The sequence below is a fragment of the Amblyomma maculatum genome, chromosome 2 (genome assembly GCF_055883805.1).
Source record: "Amblyomma maculatum isolate TAMU_Amacu chromosome 2, ASM5588380v1, whole genome shotgun sequence".
Lineage (NCBI taxonomy): Eukaryota > Metazoa > Arthropoda > Arachnida > Ixodida > Ixodidae > Amblyomma > Amblyomma maculatum.
Window position 1 is genome coordinate 37,272,352 of NC_139345.1, and position 23,673 is coordinate 37,296,024.

The following is a 23,673-nucleotide window of genomic DNA, read 5'->3' on the forward strand; positions in this document are numbered from 1 at the left end:
GGGGTGCGGCATGTTTTTACTATGGACTTCTGTCTGATTTCCATATGACTTTTTTTTTTTTCTATCTCTTGCATGCACAGCTGCACCCCATACCACACAATGAAGCACTTGTGAGCAACATAGCAGCTGAGTACAGGCCGATTGTTGGTGTTCACGTTGAGATTGCAGAAAAGACGGTAAGTTGACTGCTTGCCACTCCTCTAAGAATTTCTTACCTAAGCCAACCTGACAAGCGATTGTTGTTGTGCACTTTTCATTGTTGCTGCAGTGCAGTAATATGTCTTCAGTAACCTTTCAGATTCGAGGAGTCGCATCATATCAGTGTCCATTTGTGATGGGGCAAATGAGGCAGAGCAACCTTTATTTGGAAATGCCGCTCACCCATCACAGAACGAGTAGTATCTCATGCAGAGAATAAATGGACCAGTGTATTTGCATTGCAAGAAAAATATTGTTTCTCCGTTTATCCCAATTTTCAAGGACTCAAGCCATTTTGACCGCTAGAAACAGCTTACTGGTGTGCCACTTTCCTTAATGCTTGGTGCACTGTTGCGGCACTACACTAGAGGTCATGCATTAAGGTACTTGTAGTCTCCAGTCCATTGCAGTTGGATATAAAGATGACACTCTGTTCAGGAAGCACTGCAGAAATGAGGCAGAAGCCGTGGTACTTGCTGAACACAGGAAATCATTGTTTAGTGCCAAAGACTCTTAACCTGCACTTCGTCTTTTGCTGGCACAGTAGTTTCCTGAATGCACCAGAAATGCGGGACTGCGGCAAAGCAATTACCTGAATACGCACAAGCACTGGAAACTTTAAATTGAGTAAACTGACTATCTGTGGTTGTGTGTGTCTGTTGCCATGCATAGTCGCATGTGAGCGAAAACTGATATTCTCTAATATGAATTGAATATGAATATGGAGCAAAAAGTGTAGAGGCTCAGCTATCCTCGAATGAAGTTTCACGAGCGTAAATGTAGTTAAGCTTGGTTTTACAAGTTACTACACATATTGTTTATGAAAGACTTACTTTATTGCAAATCTCACGGCTTGTCTTGATCAATTCCTTGATTGTTGTGAAAATTGCCTTGTGGTCTGTGAAGTAGTTCTCTGTGCTCTCTGTTTTTAGTGAGAGTGGCTTGCCGCCGAGCTTCATTCGTTGGATGATCGGATTCAGCCTGGCGCTTGCACTGAAATGAACACACAGACGGGCCAGCCAGCGCACCATCTATAGCATGACAGGAGCAAGCGCCACAAAGCATCTGTTATTTATAGTTATACGCGGGCACAGGAAATGGCACCACCACCTCGTGCCAAGGACTCTAGACAGGCCGACGGATTGCGGATACACAGAGCGCAACCTCAAGGCCACGGCGACATAATCAATGGCCTTGAGAGGCAAGGCGTAGTAGTTCAGTTCAGTTCAGTTCAGGCGTTCAGTCGTGTCCGACTCTTCGTGACCCTATGGACCATGTCATGCCACGCTTTCCGGTCTCTCACTATCTTCTTAACATCACATAGCTTCATCTGCAATGCCTCGAGAATGCCATCTAACCATCGCGTTCGCTGCCTACCCCTTCTCCGGCGACCCTCAACCTTTCCCAACATCAAATCTTTCTCCAGCGACTCCTCTCTTCTCATCAGATGACCAAAGTAGCTGAGCTTTAACTTTAGAATTTGACCCTCCAATGAGCAGTCAGGGTTTATGGTCGACAATATCGACTGATTTGATCTTCTGGCAGTCCAAGGAACTCTTAAGAGTGGTTAGAGGCGTAGTAGAGTGTGCGCTTTAAAATGCCTTTTAATATCAAATTGAATATTTTATCGGTGAAAAAAAAATAGCAAACATTGTTCATCTTGTTTATTTCAGAATTGCTCATAGTATTTGCAAATAAAAGTAAACTCAAATTGTACAGAAGTGTATACCTTAATGAAAAACCTAGTATGAGTTTTATACAAGATTCGGCATACACGTTTATTGTACAGGGTGGGTCTGTGTGAAAATGGGTGGAGCTGTAATGCATTGCCTAATGCAGTAAACTTTCACTAATTCAGCCTTCGAGGGACCGGAAAAAGTGTTCGAAATAATCGAAAGCTCAAGTTATTGAATAGATCTGATAAAGCTGCCGAAATTGCTTGTATCATAGTATTTTTATCTGAAGAACGCTTGCATGCTGGTTGTCTACACTTGAAATGGAAACAAAATGTGAATGGCCTTTTTTGCTGGTTTCATCAAGTCCTTTGCTTTGCGCACATACTGTTAGGAATGTTGAAGAGTTGCTCCAAAGTCGTAAACGCCTCTGCTAACCTTTTTGTATTGTGACACAGCCACAAAACGACCCATTACATTTTGACGATGTTTCACTGCACAGTTCATATGGCAAAGCATTGCGATGAAGCGCGCAGTGCAGTGAAAGTGCGCGTAACGAGTGCGCCAGTCTCGGCATGTGGATGCGTGCAAGGAATGTATGCCTAAGCATTAGAAGCGTTAAACAACAGCCACACACCAAGCAGCACAAAAAGCTGTACAACTGGCCGACGTGCGCCTGATAACTGCCGTAGTATAACACGAAGTGAAGGAAGTGAAACTGAAACTGTGGGACTGGGCTTTTTTTAGATTGAAATGGGGAACTTCCACTCATTGTCGCGCCTGCCATAGTGCACACGAAGTGCCCGGGAACCACTTTTTCATGTGATTCAGATTTGGGGAGGTCTTTTTTCGTGATTGCTAGCTGCGTGGGTCGTACCACGACTCGATCCTTGATATGAATTAAGTGGTGCTAGCCTGTCCATGTTATAATTAACAAGTGTCCGATGGCATAAGCTTACATGGATGTTGGCTGAGACTGCACTTTCTGAATAAACGAGGGTTGAATTAACAGCAATTTACTGTATGTCAAAATGGAATATTTGACAGTGTGCGAATGTTCGACAACTCTAGTAGTATTCGGTAACGTTCAGATATTAAATTCAATACGAATTGAATAACAAATAGCAAGCATATTCGATTCGTATTTGAAATTTCAAATATTTGCATGCCCCTAGTTTAAAAATTAAATGCTTGCCAACATAAATGCTTGCTACCTTTCCCAGCTTTCTTTCACATTGCTGGCACTTTGCCCAAATGACATGAGCTCTGAGAGCATTATCATGAACTCTTGTAATGAGGATACGTTCAGATCGTTTTGTCTCAAAAGTTTGTGTCTGTTCTCAGCAGGCAGTAGGAGGTGCCGCAGATGAAAGAGACAACACACGGAATGAGCCTGCATCCGAGCATCATCCGGCACCACCACCACCACCACCACCAGCCGTTTCGGTTCGGCAAGAAAGCCCTCGTCCAGCTCCACGGTCACGCAGTCGAGATGTACGACCTCGATCACCAACAAGGCTTTCCCCAGAAAGGAGCCCCATCCGACAGCCTCGCAAACAGCTGGACTTTTCGCCTCCCCAAAAGCTTGGACGTGCCGAGAACCAGCGGCTTTCTACCAACACTGCTGCTGCGGCCTCGGCTTCAGCCAGTCAGTCTGACAACCCAAGGACATTGCAAAACTGTGAGTTTTTATCGGTGTGTGGTTGAAGTGGGTGTTGGGGCAGTCTAAACTAAACGTTGACATTCTGTTGAAACAATATGCGCTTTTCTCATTCTTATATCGAATCGCGTTTGAACTCTGTATGTGATGATGTTCAAGAATCTACTCCTTTAGAAAATTTTGACATATTGTCTGTGCCCGCATTATCAGCTATGATAATGCATAAAATGCACTCTTAAAATTCTTGCTGTTCTATATTGCGGTGGCTGTAACTGCGTTATTAGTTACTCTTTTCAAAAAAATTTTGCGGCCTTGCGTTCTAGGGGCGAAGTCTCAGAGTCACCGGGGAAGAAAATGTTTTCGACCGGAGGGTGGACAGTGGGCCTTTAAATCTTCCGCACATCTCCAAGGTGCTCCTCGATTCGGCAGGCGACGTGCAGTTCACACGCAACCACACAATGAGACGCAGGACGACGAACTTGCCGTAACAAAACGAACATTAACTTTATATAACAAGAACACGAAGCGCTGTTCTATATTTAATTTTGCTAGGTGCGCATGTTAAACAAAAGCAGAAATGTATGTTTTTGGAGCTTGTCAATTTATCTATTATTAAATTACCTATAGCCCAAACAGTATTTTGATGGGGAAGGTAATGCAAAAATTGCACAAATGGCATAGGTAGTGTTGGCCACGTAACCTATCCATAGAGGCCGTGAACCAGAAATAAAGGAATGAAAACAAAGTCATTGCTGCACATACCTGAAAAATCTGAAAATGAATCATTCCAGAATAAAAAAGAATGCATCATTGTACATTATAGGAGAAACATTTTTAGGCAATGTTTTTTGTGCATATTGTTCTGGGGAAAAAAGAAAAATGAAGTACATTTTGGTCCTCTTACAAAGATGTGTGTCAGTTTTCCGAAAGTTGTATACATAGTATGTGCTTGAAGGCAGAACAAAGACAAAGCATAATACTGGTACTGGATGAAGGGAAATCTCATAATAGCGCTGGATAAAGTGAAATCGAAATTTGGAAAACATTCAAAATATACCATTTAAATTTATAAACTCATGATAATCTTTTATGCATATCTTACAGAAAGCTGGATACAGCATATTTGGCCAAAGGGGGCTCTGCTTCTTTCATCATCTGAATGGTGCTTTTTTTTTTCTTAAGTCTTAAACCGATCCCACTGTGTCTGCTGTTTTTCTTCTAAGCTTTGGTTGGCTTAGGTCTGTCTGTGCTTCCCAACAATTTTTTTTGTTTCAATATTTGTCATACATTTTTTTGTTTGTTTTAATGGAGCCTTTGTTCAAGGCTGCATTTGTGTTTGCCGAACCTGGTAACAAATAAGCGTATTTGTGCCAGCTTATATCAGCTGTATGTGTGACCTCATGTGAGAGCACTCATATTATTGCCTCAATGGATAGAAAACACGGAAGATGGAACTTTTGACTGTGCAAACTTGAATAAGGATTTGAGGAAGTATTTTTTAGAACAAGAGGACTGGTCTTCATCTGAGCGTTTTACCGCTTCGTCCTGTATGTCTTCACTCTGCAGATTGTGGTATAGGACCACCTGAGGCCACAGCCAAGAGAAAGCTGCCTGAAGTAATTGATTTAACCGATGATGAAGAAGAAAGCCAGTTTCATCATTTTTCTTTGATGCTGGACATAAGGAGCCTGGAAGTCTTGTCAACTCGTGGCAAAGAAATGCAATGCTACATAAGGTAATTGCAGCTTCCAAACATTTGTCACTGATTGAGTTTTGAGCGCTTATTATTATATATATAATAGTATATATATATTTTTTTTTTTGACCATCCAGTTTTTTTTTTTTCTTATACTGTCTAAACAACAGATTTCATGAGCGTGCTTGGGGGGTACTGCCACTTGTAAACACAAGCAGTCATTCAGGTCTGTGCCTTCGTGATGACCTACCCAGTTATATATTGTAGATATGCTTGAGCTGGAATGCAGGGCTATAATATAAAAATTTGAACCATCTGTGCAACTTGAATAAAATTATTAGCATTGACGTATACAGTGAAACCCCATTAACACATTAAAAAAAAATCCAGGAAAAAGCTTATTATCCAAGAAAACATATGATCCTAACTGCATGATTTTTTTAAATGTAACTGTCCAGGCCCAGATGTATTTATTAACACATTCACTTCATAAAAATGTAGATTAGCATTTCCTTGCTTAAGTTCACATTTGCGTTGTCCTTAGCACGGAAGAGATTTAGTAACACATCCAGTACTTTGATGGCAATGGGAAGCTGGTATCGCTTCCTCGTTGCTGCTGAATGTTTCGCCCCCTAACATTAATGCACTGTTGGTCGAAATTTCCGGAGTCCTCTACTACGGCGTCTCTCATAGCCTGAGTCGCTTTGGGACGTTAAACCCCACAAACCAAACCAAACCAACTAGTAATGCACTGTGGATAAACCATCGCGGTGGCTGACTCTTGTCGGCTTCTCGTTATTTACGGTGCTTTCCCCCAAGCGCATAGTTATTACCAAAATACGTACCATTTTCTCATTTTCCTTGAACTAGTTTAGAAAGCTGCTTAAAATAAAACTTGTCTTCTTGAAAAATTTGCACAGCTTTTGAAGTGTGACCCTACATTAAAAATTTTGCAATTATTGAAAATCAAAATTACAAAAATCACACTGTTGAGCTTCACTGGTCTGCTGCAGAAAGTGCATTTATAAATATTTTTCTTCCTCTTCTTTTTTTTTTTTTTTTATTGCCTTGGCCATTTTTTTTATGGATGGTTTTGTTGGTTTATAGCAGGGGTTCTCAATAACAGCTCTCAATATTGCTAAGGAAAAAACGCCTTCCCCACCCCCAACCCCCTTCGCCATCAGAAGTCTCGTGCATCACCCATCCAGAGGTTTTTCTCTTGTATAGTTCACTTTTGTAGGCATTTGTTAGTTTTCTTGCTTTGGCAATCAGCTTTTAATGAAATGCCCACATCGTGCTCATCGAACAATAACGCAGAAAACTACAGTCACAAGACCGACATCTCATCTCATTCGTGCGCTCAGCCAACACCACCTAAATGCATTGTCACGTCCTGCTGGGTAGCGCACAGCTGTGGCGCTAGGGCAAGATAGGTGTATTTTTCTGCATCAGCAGATACTGGCTTTTCGGCGCAAATGAGTGCGCCAGTGGACCAGCTTTGCCCCGACGCTGCTGACACCATCGAAATGCCCCAAAAAATGCCTAATGTGACATGCATGCTTTTCTATCTTGGCCAGGCTTAGCTTTGCAGCCCACGCCTTTAGTCGCCACATGTATAAGTGCACGAACCCCGACATGCGTCGTTCCATGCCCCTTTTGCACCTTTTAGCTGGCATCCCAGATATGTAATCAGAGTGACTTGGCATGTTACCAAGACTACCAGTCAGGCTGGTGGCAGTGGTACATTGCATCTTGGCATGAGGCTAAGATACAATTTGTGGACAGTGCCTACATAGAGCCCGAAACTTACAAACACGCTAGGATAGCTAAATAATGCTCTAAATTGGTTTTAGCAAACCGGGCACTGCATCTGGTGTACACACCTAGCAAGAAGTGGGACAATGGAAGTAGGAAGAGGGGAGGAAGCGGGGGACAGTCCTGTGGGAGCTCGCGGAAGCGCCAAAGGCAGCCAGGGAACCCCTGGGTTTGGTAGCACAGTTCGACAACTCCTGGCTTATAGGATTTAATGTTCCAATGCAGCTGATTCTGTGAGGGCACCAGAGTGGAGGGCAGAAATTTCGACCACCTAAGGTTCTTTAACATGCACTGGCATCGCACAGCACACAGGCGCCTTGCTTTTCACCTCCATCGAAACGTACCCACAATGAGCGGAATTTGATCCTCTGTCCTTGGGTTCAGAAGTCGAACGACTTGTCCACTGAGCCACCGTGGCAGGGCCCTACAGGGATGGTTTAGTACAAGAACAGGCTCTTAGCTTTAGGAGGATGCAAATTTTACTTTTTGATCTGATTTCTCTAAAAAAAAGAGTAGAACAAAAGAAACCTTCAAAACTCAATTCTTCTTAGTTTGCTTCAAATACTTGAAAACATTTTGCTTGATATATATGTATTTGTTTTGTGGCGTTTAACGTCCCAAAGCGACTAAGGCTATGAGAGATGCTGTAGTGGAGGGCTCCGGAAATTTCGCCCACCTGGGGTTCTTTAGCGTGCACTTACATAGCACAGCACACGGGCGCCTTGCTTTTCGCCTCCACCTAGAGCTGCCGCTGAGGCCGGGATTCAATCCTGCATCCTTGGTAACAGTAGTTGAGCGCCGTAACCACTTCGTCACACTAGTGGGGCCATGCGTATTTGCATTGATACCATCAATGCACCAAATAAGCCATCCTGACTAACATTGGGGAAATTAATCTAAAGTGCTCCCTACTCGCTGCTTTCGAAATGAGCTGCTGCCCTGTGCACTGGCTATTCAGTGTGGCATACTCATAATCTTAGTTGTTAAAGTTGTAAAATATTAACGCTTGCTGAACCTCACTTATAATGAAAATTCTGATCTTGCAGCAATGTGGACTTGCATGGTGTAGTTTTTGTGCCATATACTTGAGCTACCTTTGGTCCAGTGAAATTTCGGCACATATTGTGAGCCACTGCCATTTTCTCTTTCACCTAAGTAACATGAGTATTGCATGCATTGTGATGGATGCACATGTTCTAGAATGTCACTTTCATTGGCATGATTCCCACTGTCCGACTAATAAGGCTTAGTGTGAGCCAGCTAATCAAAAGCTGCGTTAAATTATGATGCAACAGTAATTTGATGCTATAACGTCTGCGACCACGGTGATTTCTGTGCATTTGACACATTACATCTGCCAGATTATAATCTTTGCTGAGTGTTGACGAGCTTGTAGGGAAAGCTTGCACTGACAATATGCATGGGTACGGCGGTAATACATCAACATCTTTTAATGCTGTGAAGTCCAAATTCTGAACCGAATAAATGGCAGTCACAGTTGTAAAGTTCGTTTGTGAAAATTTCACACAACAGCTGCTGTGTTTGCACTTTGCCGTTCATTTCGGTTGTGCAATGTGGTAATCCCGGCACTCTGCTGCTTGCTTTAAAAATTGAAAGTTGGAGAGGATCAGTGCAGGTTTCTGTTCACTCCAGGCAAAATTGTTACAGGCAGCTCCATGGCCTAATCAAGACTGCCCCGGCTCGCAAAGGTCATGGAGGCGATTGAGTCTTATTAATTGCTTCCACATGATAGAAGAACAAGTGTGCAAGAAAACATAACAGAGCTGCTTGATATAAATTAAAAATTGGGGAGAAGTGATATTCACAAATGCGAATGGAATTAGAACAACGCGCTTAGATTTGTACATAATGCCTGCACTAGAACACAATCTGTAACAGAATGGGGAAACAAGCCGGTCTGGTTACATTGAACCAAAAAGTAAAATACAGTAGACTGGTGTTCGTTTTTCAAATCTTAAGTGAAAGCTATCAGGTGCATGTTAGTAAGTACATTACACCAGATTTTACTTGTCCCTCACAAACTAAACATGCAAAGTACATCAAACGAATTAACTGCAGAACAACTGATTGTTTCAGATATTCTTTCTTAGTTCAGTCAATAAACAAATGGAATAACTTGCCAAATGATATTGTTGTCCTCGTGACATTTGAATATGCTTTGTCAAAATACTTGCTAACGGTGTGATAAATTTCTGGTATGCTGGGTAATTATATTTGCATAATAACAGAAGTTATCCCACACATTGGTAGAATTATGATTTTTTTTTTTTTGTAATTGAAGTTGTGCAGACATTTTCCAGTCATTTGTTTTTGCGCATCCTCTATGTAGCTGCCAGTGGATTGTATATTTTGTTGATATTTCTTTCTTATATGTCTTATGTATGCAACCTGGAACTCGTATCTTGGCTGATGCTGAGAGTATGAATAAATGGATGAAATTTAGAAAAGCCTAAGCTTTGCAAAGAAAAGTGGAGAGCTGCACACCAGTACATTTGAGCTACTGTGCTCACAGGCTTATTCAAAGTATGTTCTCTTCAAGTAAACATTGTACGACACATTTCTGGAAGGTGTCTGCTTTTATTTATATAGTGTGAAACTGAAAAACGAGGACCTATCAGGTGTGAATCTGTGCCAATATAATGACAGCTTAAAAATGTAACATTCTGCATTGCGTTTAGACTATTCCAGTGTTGTTTGCAAGCCTGTGAGATTTAAAAATTCAAAGGTTTTATTTCCTGAGTGCTTCTAAGTAAAATGATTGCTACTCTAAAGGGCTCTAGGTTAGTAATCGAAACCCAGTGGCGATATCTGACAGCAGACACGAGGTGGCAGCCAAATTGGGTGCTGCCTTCCTTGTTGTTTACACATCCGAGTTAACTTAATTCCTCCTCTACACTTTGAAAATAGACTTAAAATGGGATGTCTCAGAGTGCTGTAATCTTTCTGCAAGTGGCAAAAACTTAAAACAATCGATGAAAACAAACAAAAACGTGTAAGAATGATGCTAGGAGTGACTTTTCATTTTGCTTCAAGCTTTCGTGGAGGGAGCACTGCTGCTAAATCTGGACTGAGAAGGTAGCAAAAAGAAGGAAACAATAAGCTGTTTGACATACCTTTGCCAAAAAATGTGAGGCGAAAATGTGAACGGAAGACAAGGTATGGGCGGGGTGGAGACGTCTGCCTACATTGGCATTTCGGGAGCTTTCTTTGTGGAATTAGATACCAAGCTCTTTCTACAGCATGTATGTGGAAGGACAATGCCATTAAATTGCATTGCTGCAGATTGCCGTGGCAAGGCAGCAGTTGTATGAAAGTTTTCTCTCCATGTGTACAAGGCACGGTTCTGTTTTGTGGCACCTGATCTCAACATTGGGCAAATGAAATGGGCGAATGAAATGCCCTTTTGTTTCCATGCTCTGATTTCAGCCATTCGTTTTGTGCATATATTCGAAACACATGAGGAATTAGTTTTACCGCAATAACCAGGAGTCACAAGTACATCACAGTGCCCCCTTTAAGAATGTGTGGGCAAGACCATTTGAGTTTTTCTTCCCATGAACTTGCGGCCGCACTCTGAATTATCCTGTTGTGATGCTTCAAAGTTTTTCCAGGATTCTTTTAAACATGCAGAATAGGATTACTCCTGTCAAGGTACTTCTGTATACTTGTCATATAGATATATGTTATTTTTAAATTTCATATTTTGTGAAAAAAAGAGAAAGGTTTGTTTTCTCTCTATTTATTTATTATTATTTTTTCAGGTACCACTACCCTTTTTTCGGTGTAAACACTCCGTTTCAGTCACAGAAGTGGACCACTGTGGTGCCCAGTATGATTGTGACTGTTCTTGGTGGCTTCAACACATATAACTTTGCAGCCACATACAAAATGGCCAAGATGGCATTTCAGGAGTGAGTATCTCATGTCTCAGTCTTTCCTCTGTGTTTGCTGTGCTGTTGTTTTATGACGCGTTATCTCTTTTTTGTGTTCAAGTAGAGGCTTCATTTGCAAACTGTACTTAGAAAAAGGAATAGTAACTGAAGCTGCAAGATCACTCTTAGATATTACTGAGAAGTGATGACGTATGGCCTTTTTGCCCAAGGTTCACTGCTCTAAGCAATGGGCTTGCTACAGGTGATCTTTAATGGTATCATAGGCAGATTATCCTGTTACCATATGTTTCATGCAAGCATGTCACTCCTTCTCTTCAGATACTGTTCTGCCATTCAAGGGTTTATGGAAATTGCTTAGCGAATGGCACAAGTTTCCTAGACATTAAAAAAAGTACTGTCAGCGCACAAATGTTTTATCACTTGCATTGCAGTATACGTTTGCTGTGGGAAAACCATAAAGTTTAGACGTTTGTCTTTGTGCTTTCCCCCATTTCTTTTTTTTGTGTCACCTAATGATTGTACAGCAGCATTTTGATGAAGCTTGCATGTTTTCATGGACAGATACACAATATAGGATGAATAATGCAGCACTGTCACCTCTATTTTTTCTTTGTAGGAATATTGCCAGCTTACTTTTTTGTTTACCTCCTTTTGTTTTACTTTGGGGTGTTGTATTATGCTGATGCTTTTGCTTTGAGGAACAGTCAACTTTAGCATCTGATCCTGAAATGATTTGATTCTGTTGCGTAGGCTTCCACTTATGGTGGAGATCCTCTGCAGAGCCGAAGGCAGTGACATGCTCTTTGGGACGGCCGAAGTTTCCTTGGGAGATGTTCTCAGGTGTCCTGCCTCCACTCTTGTGGTAGGTTGCCTGTCCACACCCTCATTTGTGCTGGTATTTTTTATGAGAGCTCTATTTCAGTCTTATCAAGTATGTGTTACAGTGACTTATGTTTTAATTGTTTGTCAGTGGGAAAAGGAATTTGAGGGATTTCCTTAGGTTATGAGGGTTGTACGTGCTTGAGCACCGTATTCAGTTGTAGAATTCTTGCCATAATCATGTGTCTTAGGCTGTAGGGAATTACTTCATTATCAAGAATGCTTAACCATGCAGTGGAGAGCCAGAAGGGAAAAAAAAATTTTAAAAGTGAAACGTAAAAAGGATGATCTAGGGCAGCAGTTCTCAATCTGTGTTTCGCGACCTGCTTCTATGGGTTCCGTGAACTCCCACTAGACTGCTCCCCCCACCCTGCTTCCACTTCTTGCTTCTTGCTACATATGAACCTGACACAGCGTCTAGTTTGTTGAAACCCAATTTAGAGTGTTCGTGTTTTTTATCCTAGCTCCGGCCTCAGTTTTGGGCTGTCAATGCAGGCATCGTCTGCAGCACAGAGCTTGCATCGTGCTAAGATGCCGGGTGCCACCAGCTTGTTCATGTCCTGATGGGAGTGGCGGCCGGCAAACTTGGGAGTGTGGCAGATTTTCTCAGTCATTAAACACATGTCCAGAACACCTGTGAAAAGGTGTTCTGGACACAACACACAAGGCGATGTGTGCCGAGATTCAGGAGCTCATTTACGTGGTGACTGAAGGCATGCGCCACATTGCCCAGTTAGCTGAGCCAAGCCAAGACAGAAGAGCATGCACATTTCACTGAATGCTTTTCTCGGCACTTTGGTGGCAGTGTAGGGGTGAAGTTTTGTTGCCGATAAGACTGTTTGCACCAAGGAACCAGTATATGTCGAGGTAGAAAGCCATGCTGCCGCCGGAACAGGGAGTGGCATATAAGCAATAAAAGCAAGGTGAATCGCCACCTGATTCTGTGCACAGCGCGTGAATAAAATAGAATGTTGTTCTTGTGACTGTAGTTTTCGGTGTTCTTGTTTTGGATTAGGTATCTGGGCATGAGTGAGAGGCGGACATTTGATAAGAAGCTGATTGCAAACTAAATGATTGAAAATACCAGGATGGGTTCGTACACAAGCCTGATTGTGAACACAGTGGGGGAGGGGGTCCTTTGGCACTGATTGATGTTTGTTGGGGTTCCATGAGGCAAACAAGTTTGAGAACCTTTGATCTAGGCTAAAATGTAAGAAAGAGCTTGCAGCATTCTTTTCCCTCCCTCAAGGTAAAGAAACGATGGTAATTAATTGTTTCAAATTTTTCTGTAGGTATCTAAAGTTTGTTAAGCCCTTATTACAGCTATTAGTGACCATGTTAACGATGCAGACTTGAAGATTGTTATTAACCTAGGTTAATCTTTTTTGTAATATTTATGCGGCCATAATAGATTACAGGATATTAACTTTGAATGCACCATACATAATAAAAAATAAAGGTGAAAAACCATAAACCTCGTCACAGTGCCCCTTCTTTTTCTGATTATTATACGGACCTTACCGATAGTGTTTTTTTTTTTTTTTTTTTTTAACTAAGTCCACTAATGTGTATTGGAACTGATTCCTGCTGATGGTGCCTAGCAGTACAGCACCTCTTGCTGACCGTTAACCTTCCAACCTTCCACCTGGCTTCAGTGCAAGGGCTCATGACATGATTGGTTGTTCAGATTTTTAGTCTCTTGCTTGTTGTAGGATGAAACAATAAGATCGGTTAGTCTTTGGTGACGGTCATCATTATCTTCTGCTTCTAGTGCTTGCCTTACTAATAATTCTAAGTATTTAGCTTCATAGATCAGTTTATGTAGCATCTGCCATGCAGTCAAAAGAAGGAGTTGCAATTGATGAAGAAGAGATAATGCTACGGTGTTGGAAAACTTCGAAAGTGTTTTAATCTGCAGAAGGATAGTGGAGCCACTGGGCAGAGAAGGATGCAGACAAGCAAGGTCTCCATAATGGACACAAGAGGGTAAGTGGCGTATTTCATCATGACATATTTTTAGTATGCGGCAAATGCCTCGCTATGTCCAATAATGATGCTGTATGGGCAGGGGTTGGACACTTAGGTTTTTATTTCTGGGGAAGTCAACAAATTTTGTTTGGAGTTTATTTTGGAATCCAAGTTGATTCTATTTTTTTTTTTTTAGCAAATATTATTTTTAATCACTGAATTACTTACTTTCTTTCGGTTGTTTATTGCAGCAAACTTGGATGGTTAAAATCCACTTAGGGTTTGCCTCATTGTTTCCTTCAACATGACTAGTTTCTTGTAATTAACATGCAATGGTAGTACTTGGAGCTGTGCTTGTTATTAGGACATACTTTCTTCATGAAAAACTAAGGAAAATTATATGAGATAGCCGGCAGACAAAATTGTAAGTGGAAGTTTGATTTTATAATGGGTTGACAGATGATTGTTAGGTATTTAAATTTAAATTTGATTTAAACATTTTATATAGTTAGCAAAATTGACCTAGCACCCTGCAGCTATATGTTGCAAGCCAAGAATACTGGCCTTTTTGAGTTAAAACTGAATTTTTAAATCTGAATTTGGCGTACTTTTATCAGTTCTTATCGGTTTAAACTGAAAAGTCTACACCTTGGATAAACGAGAAACTACATCGCTAAGCATGATGCTTAGGACTTGCTTCTTCGTTTCTTTTGTTTTTTTTATCATTTCGAAATCCAAAGTGGGTGCAAAAGGGAGAGTTATCTTACGATTGACACTAAAGCATGACAACGGTAACAGAGATGCAACAAACGAGCTATCGGGGAAACTACAGGGTAGTTACAATTTTGTATTTGCTCTACGCCGTTTATCACTGCAAGGTGTATACGCTAGCCAATATGAGTTGCTTCCACTGGTCTTTCTTTCCTTTTTTGACCAGGGTTGTGATTGGAGAACTTCAAGCAGTTGTGTGCATTGATGACCTTGGAATTACATCTCTGCCATCCAAACAGCCGGTAAACCTTTTCTGTAAGCAGTCTGTGACATGTGAAGCCTGAATCCTGATATGTCTATGTGAGTAAAAAAAGCACCTAAAAAAGGTGACTAGATATAAAGTAAGGATTTTGTTTTTATAGTTTGCTGTTTATTTGTAAAACAAGCTGCATGAAGTTGTAACTGTATGTGAAATTAATGTTTCTTGCTGTTATTGGTGTTGATTTCCTAGGACACAAAAAACTAAAGATGGAGTTACCATTGTGAACTGCATCATATCAGCAGCAGTTCAGAAGCTTGGGATGTTGCTATATTGCCTTGGTGGTCCACTGCAATGCACTTAGCTCGTCGGAACAGTTGTGTGCCTCTCATTCCGAATTATTATCAAGCACGTTGTATAAGCCACACTTTCAATAAATGTACCAAAATTAAGTTTAGCAGGCTGTTCAATTGTGGTACAGTGTGCCGCCAGAGGCCTTCCAAAGTTTATTCAAATTTTCAAGTTTTTATTTATAAAACATATGACATTGGTTGAACAATACACGTTACAATAGGAGGCCCCAAAATAAAAACTGCTGGGGGGCCTCCTAACAATAAGCACATACAAGGTAACACAAAATGCAGCAAGCAATGAGGACAGTAATAAAATGATAAAAATTTTAAACTTGCAATAGCAAGCAGATAGACAGACGTAGTGAAGAAAAAGCACTTTAACTAGTTCATTAGGCACCAGACAATATACTCATGAAATGTCGCTTAATGCGAGTCTGAAATGAATGTAAAGCACATGATGGCTTAATTTCAAAGGGCAAGGTTTTCCAGAGTGATATGTCAGCAAGTTTATTGGTAAATTTGCCATTGCTGGTTCTAACCTTAGGAAGAACAAATAAAGTTACAAGAGCTCAACGCTGCTAAACTAAATATTGAGCGAAAGCATTAGCTGCGGGTGACCAAACATTCTTCTTTCTCAGCCCACATATAAAGCCCCGCTTTAACCAAGCCGCATGAATGTGCCTTAGTAGCCTGTAGGGATAACGTGAATGCCAGGGTTCTAGCAGGCTGATTCTGACATAACCATCCCATGTGAAACGAGAGACCCAAGTTGGCAGCTCCTGCCAATTGAGCCATGGCTCTGACCACGCCACGCCGACCGCTTGAGTTTGGAGCCCATCTCTCACCCTAGTGTCACGTGAGGTGTGATGTCACAGCGTCACGTGGGTAAGACGTGGCTACCGCCGCACTAGGCCGACCGCTTGAGTTTGGAGCCCATCTCTCACCCTAGTGTCACGTAGGGTGTGACGTCACAGCTTCATGTGGGTAAGACGTGGTTACCGCCACGCTATGCTGAAGGCTCGAAACCCAGTGTAGTATTGCTTTGCAATAAAATTATAGCGCTCAGAAAATCTTATGTCATTTCTATTATTTACATTACCATTGAAAAATGTTTCAACTGGAATATTGTGATTTAAAAGTTGGCAAGAACACAAGACACTTAGCTGGCGATAAAGTGGGGCTGAGGGAGGGAGTAATGGGGATAAATGTCATTAGTCTAACTGCTTGGTTTTGAAGGTAGTGAATGTGGTCTAATTGTGTACTATAAGTAAAATTTTGTTAATTCGGGAATTCTAATGATTAAAGCTAGAAGCACAGCCCCAGCCAACATCCATGTAAATCTACAGCATCTGATGCTCCTTGATTAGGACATAGGTGGGATCGCTCCAGTTAAATTGGGAGGGGGATAGTGTCGACGTATGCCCCACGCAGTCAGCGATTGTCCAAATAGATTTCCACGAACATGAATTCTATGGAAAAGTGCGCACACTTCGTGCGCACTAAGGTAGGCACAACGGCGATTGAAAGATCCCCACTTCTGAAATGTACCTCAGTTACACAGTTTGGCTGCACTTTTCTTAACTTCACGCCATCCCACGGCTGCAACCAGTCACACGCATTAGCCATTCATGTTTTTTAGGATGCTGCCTGGCGCTTCACTGGTCTTTTATTTTAAGCCGGAAGCCTTAGATTTTTGCTTCAAGGTAGTGTTGTGAGGTACAGAAGAACGAAGCACGACAGAAAAGGGAAATGGCAGAGCCAGAGGAGGGTGCTGAGAAAGGGCAATGGAGTGCAGTCGGAGAATTGTGGGGAATGTCAGCGGCAATGTCGGAGTGTGTTGAGGGAAAGAGCGGAATGTCTGTGGTGGCGGAGACGGTGCCACTGCTGGAAGGAAATATCAATGCCAGTGCCCATAGAACGTTCTGGAAACAGCGGCAGCACACTCACAATGCACTCGCCTGCTTTGTATACGTCGAAGCATGGACTCGGAGCTTCATTCCATATCGCTATGGCTGACGAAACACCAGGCCCTATTCGCAGAAGGGGAAGACTGAGAAAGTACAGCGAAGTTCAGCAGCAAGTCAGCTGAAAGTACAACACAATATTCAACAGCAAATCAACTGAATGTCCAACTAGGTTTTCACCTTCACATTCTCAAAGTTCTTATCATACCCTGCATTATTTTTTTCTGGTGAAGGAGGGATGGCGTTATGATGTTCTTACACCTAAGCATATATCCGTCGCGTGCGTCCACATGTTGCGTCCAGTGCTCTGAAACCGCGTGCTGGTCCCATGCACTTTCACTACAATGCGCATGTTACCGCGATGCTTTACTTTACGGAATCCACTTGTGCAGTGAAGCATCCTCAAAACATGACGGGGCTGTTTTGTGAAGAGGCATCGCTGATACTGCGTCGCTGCAGAAAGGGTAGTGGAGGCCTTCACGACTTTGCAAAACTTCTGTAACGTTCCTCACAACATGATCAAAGCAATTTGCTTGACGAAACCAGGAAAACTGTCCTTTTAAGTTGATTTCATCTCAAACGCAGATTGGTATCACACAAATGTCCCTTAAATAAAATTACTGTGATGCAAAAGGTTTCCAGCAGTTTTTCAGGCCCATTTGATAGTTCAAACTTTCAGTTTTAATTCAAACAATCTTTTTCTGGCCTCTTGAATGCCAAATTAATTAGAGTTTATTGTATTATGAATTATCCCAAACTCCTTATTTTTTTTTGCTATATATGTCTTGTTACCAGATTGGTATTATTCATTGTTCATGTGTCTCTCATAGCCTGAGTCGCTTTGGGACGTTAAACCCCACAAACCAAACCATCATTGTTCATGTGCTTTTCACCTTTCCAGGAAAGTGCGTCTTGTTTAGTTGCTAAATGTATTGTTTACAGCTGCTCATGCTTATTAATTTTTCAGCAAAAAGAATGATTAAAAAGGAAACTAATTTCCTGCCCAGTGCGCATGTGGCATTGTTTACTGCAATGCAGTTTTTTGAAATGCAATTAAGCAAGAAAGAAAAGAGTAACAAGTTAAATAAGGAGTTAGATTTAGTTTGGATGCATTGTGAGATTGCTAAAGCATTCTGGACATTCATGTTGTGTTCTGGCTGGCCTGCAGCAGCCCAGCGTCCTGGGTGGTGTTGCCAGCAGGTCTCGCCCCTTGCAGACTGCTGCAGAATCGCAAGAGCAAGAAATCCTCAGAATAATGACTGAACTGGAACTGTGGAAAGAGCAGCAGGAGATCATGTTCCGGACTCGGGTACGTCTGACAGTGCCCAGCTGGGCAATGGACTTTGCTGTTTAGTGCGCTGCAACCAAACGAGCTGTTTGAAAACAGAAGATGGGAAGTGACTGGGTGTTAGGTCCACTACTTTTGTGTTGTTGGAGCCGCTACGTTCTTTAATGACAGTGTCTCAGCGAATGTACATTTTTCAAATATTCTTTTCATTACATATCAATCAGAAGCACTTCATGGAGTCTACATTTTACATAGGGGCTGCGTGCAATTGGAGCTTGGAACGCGACGGTGGCCAGAACGCGACTGGAGGAGGAGAGCAACAGTTGCACACACACTTAAGCACGCGCTCAAACGCAGCGCGGAGCAGACGACACATGTGTTTCAATGCGTACGGAGCAGACGACGTGGCCGCGCTGCGCGAAGGTTTTTGCCAAGGCCTCCATGAAGGGCAGTGGCGCACAGAGCAGCGCAGTGCCCCTTGGTCCAAGTTGTCTCTCCTATGGCAAGGTTGTTGTTACCCTGAACGGTGGCACTGGCATCGAGACACCCTGCTGCTTTCTATGAGCAAGCACGCCGTTTCACCGGAGGTGATCACTGAGGCCATGGTTAAACGTCCATCATTTGACGCTGCAGGTCCCAGATGGCGCCACATGTACAGCTGAATTTGCAGCTTCCTGTGCTTTCTCACTATATAATCGGTTTAACAGAGATAACCCCGGCCAATATTCTGTCTGTCATCTTTGCTCATGTTGCTGCTGCTGGCTACACTTTTGGGGGAGGTTCCATTATCGCAATTATTGCATAGGATATATGCTGCCGCTGTGTATAAAGACTGTGGGGGTTCTCACGGGGCTTGGGCTCTGCTCTCAGAGCCGAGAGCAAAGCCGCTAACTCTGACCACATCCGTGGCAGGGAAGAACGAAACACCGAGGCACAGCCAGTGGGTCAAGCTGTTTGTTTATTGAGAGTGCCCAATTTTCATCCTCAGTCATAGCAGCATTCCCGCGCTCTGGCATCGCAGCGTCGTCTCTCGGATTGCAGATGCCGTCCACTGAGATGAGAGGGGAGGGGAAAGAGGGGCCGCCTGGCGCGCGCTACGCTAGTCTCTCTCACTCCCGCCCTTTCCGCAACAGCTCCTGAGGAAGGAGATCAAGAAGGGAAGGATGAAAGCTCCCCCGTGTAAGAGAGGAAGCGAGGGCGTTCACCGCCCCATGCGGGCGAGGGGAATGTTGAATTTCCACAAAACACATAGGAATTTCAGAGTGTAAGAAAATGGTTCTTTTGGAAATAGTTGCACAGAATATCTGGAAGAATCTTGCAACGATGGAAGTGGTAGCATGCAAGTTGTCTGAGTAAACTTTCTGCGTATTAGTAAAGCTGAAGTCTCCTTAACACATAGGAATTTCAGAGTGCAAGAAAATGGTTCTTTTGGAAATGGTTGCACGGAATATCTGGAAGAATCTTGCAACTATGGAAGTGGTAGCATGCAAGTTGTCTGAGTAAACTTTCTGCGTATTAGTAAAGCTGAAATCTCCTTAAGCTCTGAGTCTGTCTCACAAACAAAGGAGTTCATGGAAATCACATATTGTTGCCCTGCAACTTGCTCTACAGAAAGTCAGTTTTATCATGTTAACAAAGCACAAGTATACCATTAACTTTACTTTTACCATAGCCCTTTAATCAACTTGAGCAAAAAAGCCTGCTGCCATAGTTCAGTGGCTTTAGCATTTTGCTGTAGATTCCAGAGTATGTTTGACCGCGGCCATGTCAGCTGTGTTTCGATGGAGAAAAAGTAAAAAAATAAAGCACCTGAATTCTGTGGAATGTCAGTTGTGTGTTAAAATAACCCAGGTGACTTAAATTAACCTGGAGCCATCCACTGCTGCATTCGTCATATGCTATTTGTCACTTCAAAACATTAAACCCCAAAATTTACTACTTCACTTTAGCATGACTAAAAAAATATAAAAAGAAGAAAAGCAACGGATTGAGAAACTCACTGATACAGAGAACGACAGTTAACAAAATTTATTGTAACACAACAAAATACATTGCAAGAGGCATTTCTTGCAGTGTATTTTGTGGAGGAATGAATGTAATTTGAGAAGAGAATGTCCAACATAAACGTCCAGCCAATCCCTTTCCTATTCTCACCTCTTAAGCGTACGGTGGTCAGCGCCATCTCTTGAAGGTTGCTCGCAACCTAAAGCAACATTATATGGCCTCCAAGACTGTCTACACTAAATTGCCCGTCTCGGAGGAAATGAGCATGCGAGTAGCTGAGATTGCTTGTAGACGGCACCCGATCAGCATTACGAAAAATGCATTGCCCGTGGTTATAGCTCGCAGACGAAAATAGTTCCGCTTTTATATTGCTGTGAAAGACACATCGTGTTGTAATGTGAATGAAATACCAAAACGCACAGTTTTATTCACTGAAGCTGTCTTAAATCTCGACTTGAAAGGGTTGAGCAGATTCTGACGCAGTTCTGCCCGTTGAGTGCAGACACTTGGTGTTGAATCAGCAAGTGTGCTCGTTAGGGTGCTGAGCTGTTGGATGCACTTTGTCTATGACTTGCACAGCAAATGGTGCGTACTTTCATCAAATAAAAAAAAAAGAAAGCCTTGGCTAATAACCTAAAACTTGGAAATACGTTTCTATTGAATGTACTTGATGTACTGGCAAGAAGCAGAGGTTATTCTTCAGCACAGTCGGTAGAACGAGCACATATACGCTGCTGCCATGACCCACCTCTCCACCGCCACCATCACAAAATGCGGACAGCGTGATGGGGACGGGGACAGTATCTCGCGTCATCTGTCAGCAAATCCTTGGAACTGGCGGCCGCACAGCTCCAATGGGAACATAACCGAAACAATAGGCATCTTATAGAAGAGTCAATGCTCTAGTGTATTATCAATAAACAATTGATCAGAGGTTTGCCATAGCAATAATGCAAATTTCAGTGACACCTGAGGTGGTGCGAAAGACCAATGCCGGTCCAAGTGTTTATAACTTTGAGTTCAGGTGCAAGATGTTTGTTGTATTTACGTCGCTGCACTTCCATGGATGCCATGGAAAAGCTGAAATGAATGCCTTGTAATGTTGTAAGTGCTTTATTATGTTGGAACCAATCAATGATTTGCATTCTGGCCATTGATTATGCATAGATATGTGCTATGATGTTTTGTGTGAAGTCACTTCATTCTAACCAGTGAGTGTGATGAATTGAATCGCGTGCGTTATACCACAATACACCCAGTATAAATGGAGAACATGGCCTTAACAGCTGTCACTGTAAAATTGGATTAGCCCCCGGTTGAAAGCCGCATCAAGACATGTAGCACCAGCATATGTAAAAGAGGGTGCGTAGGGCTCTCTCTACTTGCCTTCTGGCATCATTCTGGCTGCACCCACAGCAGAAATGAAGGTTTCTTCGATATTGCTCCAGTTAACCTGACTCTGCACCAGTTGTGCTGACTTTATTTCTGCAAACTTTAATTTCGTCTACACACTTCACTTTTTCTGCCTTCTGCTTTCTGGTGTAGCTTATAGCAAAAGTGGTTTGCTTTGTGTGCATTCATTAACTCCTTGGTTTCATGTGCTGTGTTGTTTGCAGTTAAAAGAAAAGGAAGATGCTCACATTCGTGCACTTTCAGAAGATTGGAAGCGGCAAGACATGGAACGAGATGCTGTTTTAAGACGAAAGGTGGGAACCAAATGTTGTATGTAACCCTTGTGCTTGCCAAAAAGAGGAAATTTAGTAGTACCAGTCTCTTTCTGGAAGGCACTGTTACCAGTGCTTGTGCATTATGCCGGCAGTTTTGCCAACTACCAGCATTTTTTGTTGATAGAGTTATGAATGATGTCACCTGCATTTGGCATTAAAGCATGCCAAATGAGTCCAGATGGTGCAACGCTACTAGAGGCACACTCGGAAATTGTCTTAGCTGTGACAATGATTGGCTTAATCTGCAGGCCCTCTCCTACTAACAGCTTGTTAATACCTGCTATGAAGCGGGGTGCGCAGGGCACACATTATTGGTGATAACAGAGGCCATGAAAAAATTCTCGGTAGCTTGAGGAAGTTGCACATAAAATGTATATCAAGCATGGATATCATGGCTGCATTCTCATAAATGTGAAGAAACGAATGCAAGGGGATGTAAACCTTCAATACATAAAAGTGGATGTCAGCAAAATCAGTTCAACCATTCTTTTGACTCTCGCCTAACTCTTTTTATGACTTTTGGCATCAAGATGGGCTGTTAAGATAGCACTGGCCTTAAGATGTCACATTGTGTGCTCTTTAATTTCTATGCATCTCTGGTGGCTTGAATATTTTTGTATAATTATGCTTTGAGGAAGTGCAGCTTACCTCAGGCAATTTTTCATTATTGCCTTTTATACCTGATAGCTCAGAGAGAACAAGGAGCTGGAGGAGAAGCTCAGGTCGCGCTTGAAAGACATTGAGTCACGGGAAGAGGCTCAGGCACGGAGAGAAGCAGAGGTATATTTCTCTCTTTCACCTTTGGCATGCTGCTACCTGTGTGGAACAGAAGCTAAAATCATGTTGGCATAGTATAGAGGTGTTCCGTGCTTGCCCAGAACATTGACACTTAGGCATATTCCTTGTATAGGCGGTAAGTTGCAGTATGTGGCATATTATATGGTCGCATGTGTTTAATGTTGTATACGACTGAATAAATAATTTTTCAAGTCAGCTGTGTTGCTCTGAGCATAGCGCATGTAATCATATGTTGAGCAACCATGTCATTTTGCAGCAGGTTACCACAGGCGGAATTCGATCACTTCTTGTAGTGTAGGACAAGCAAGCAAAAGTCTGTCATCAAGTTGCTAGAACAAACCAAAATCTGGTAAAATGTGAGAAATGCATTTTTGTTTTGCCGTTAGAAGTTTGGCAATGTTGTGTTACATCTGTTAATACCAGAGCAGTACAATTCTTGTAAATCTGATTATCATATTTGAGACTGCTTAACATATATGCACTAAATGAATGTTAGAACACCCTGTTTAATTTATTTGAGGTGTATTACAGGCTTTAATGGTACGTAAAAGGCTTCTCTCTTTCTTGCTTCAAAGTCATTATGCTAGCATTTTTTATACTGGAAATGGATGAGTGTAATAAGGCTAACAATATAAGAAAGTTACTTTATTTTGAGTGCAGCATACTTGGTGACATTTTTCTCCTTTTTTTTTGTGTGTCCTAAGTGGCTGTACTGACATGTTACCCTGAAGTTACTGGTAGACCAGCGGAGAGCAACCGGCATTTT

General features: G+C 42.2%; 1 protein-coding gene across 4 annotated transcripts in view; it reads left to right on the forward strand.

Moving 5' to 3' along the window:
* LOC146198384 (centrosomal protein of 120 kDa-like) overlaps nt 1-23,673 on the forward strand; it is a 42,450-nt gene that overhangs the window by 6,721 nt on the left and 12,056 nt on the right. The window contains exons 6-15 of one of the 4 annotated variants that reach the window (XM_084593866.1): nt 81-176; nt 3,216-3,552; nt 5,098-5,266; nt 10,825-10,974; nt 11,707-11,818; nt 13,754-13,821; nt 14,741-14,816; nt 18,262-18,399; nt 21,999-22,088; nt 22,797-22,889. In XM_084593866.1, coding sequence (XP_084449992.1) covers nt 81-176; nt 3,216-3,552; nt 5,098-5,266; nt 10,825-10,974; nt 11,707-11,818; nt 13,754-13,821; nt 14,741-14,816; nt 18,262-18,399; nt 21,999-22,088; nt 22,797-22,889 — 1,329 coding nt within the window. Of the gene's footprint in view, nt 1-80; nt 177-3,215; nt 3,553-5,097; nt 5,267-10,824; nt 10,975-11,706; nt 11,819-13,753; nt 13,822-14,740; nt 14,817-18,258; nt 18,400-21,998; nt 22,089-22,796; nt 22,890-23,673 lie in introns of all 4 variants that reach the window. The other 3 variants (XM_084593864.1, XM_084593865.1, XM_084593867.1) reach the window with 3 other exon arrangements.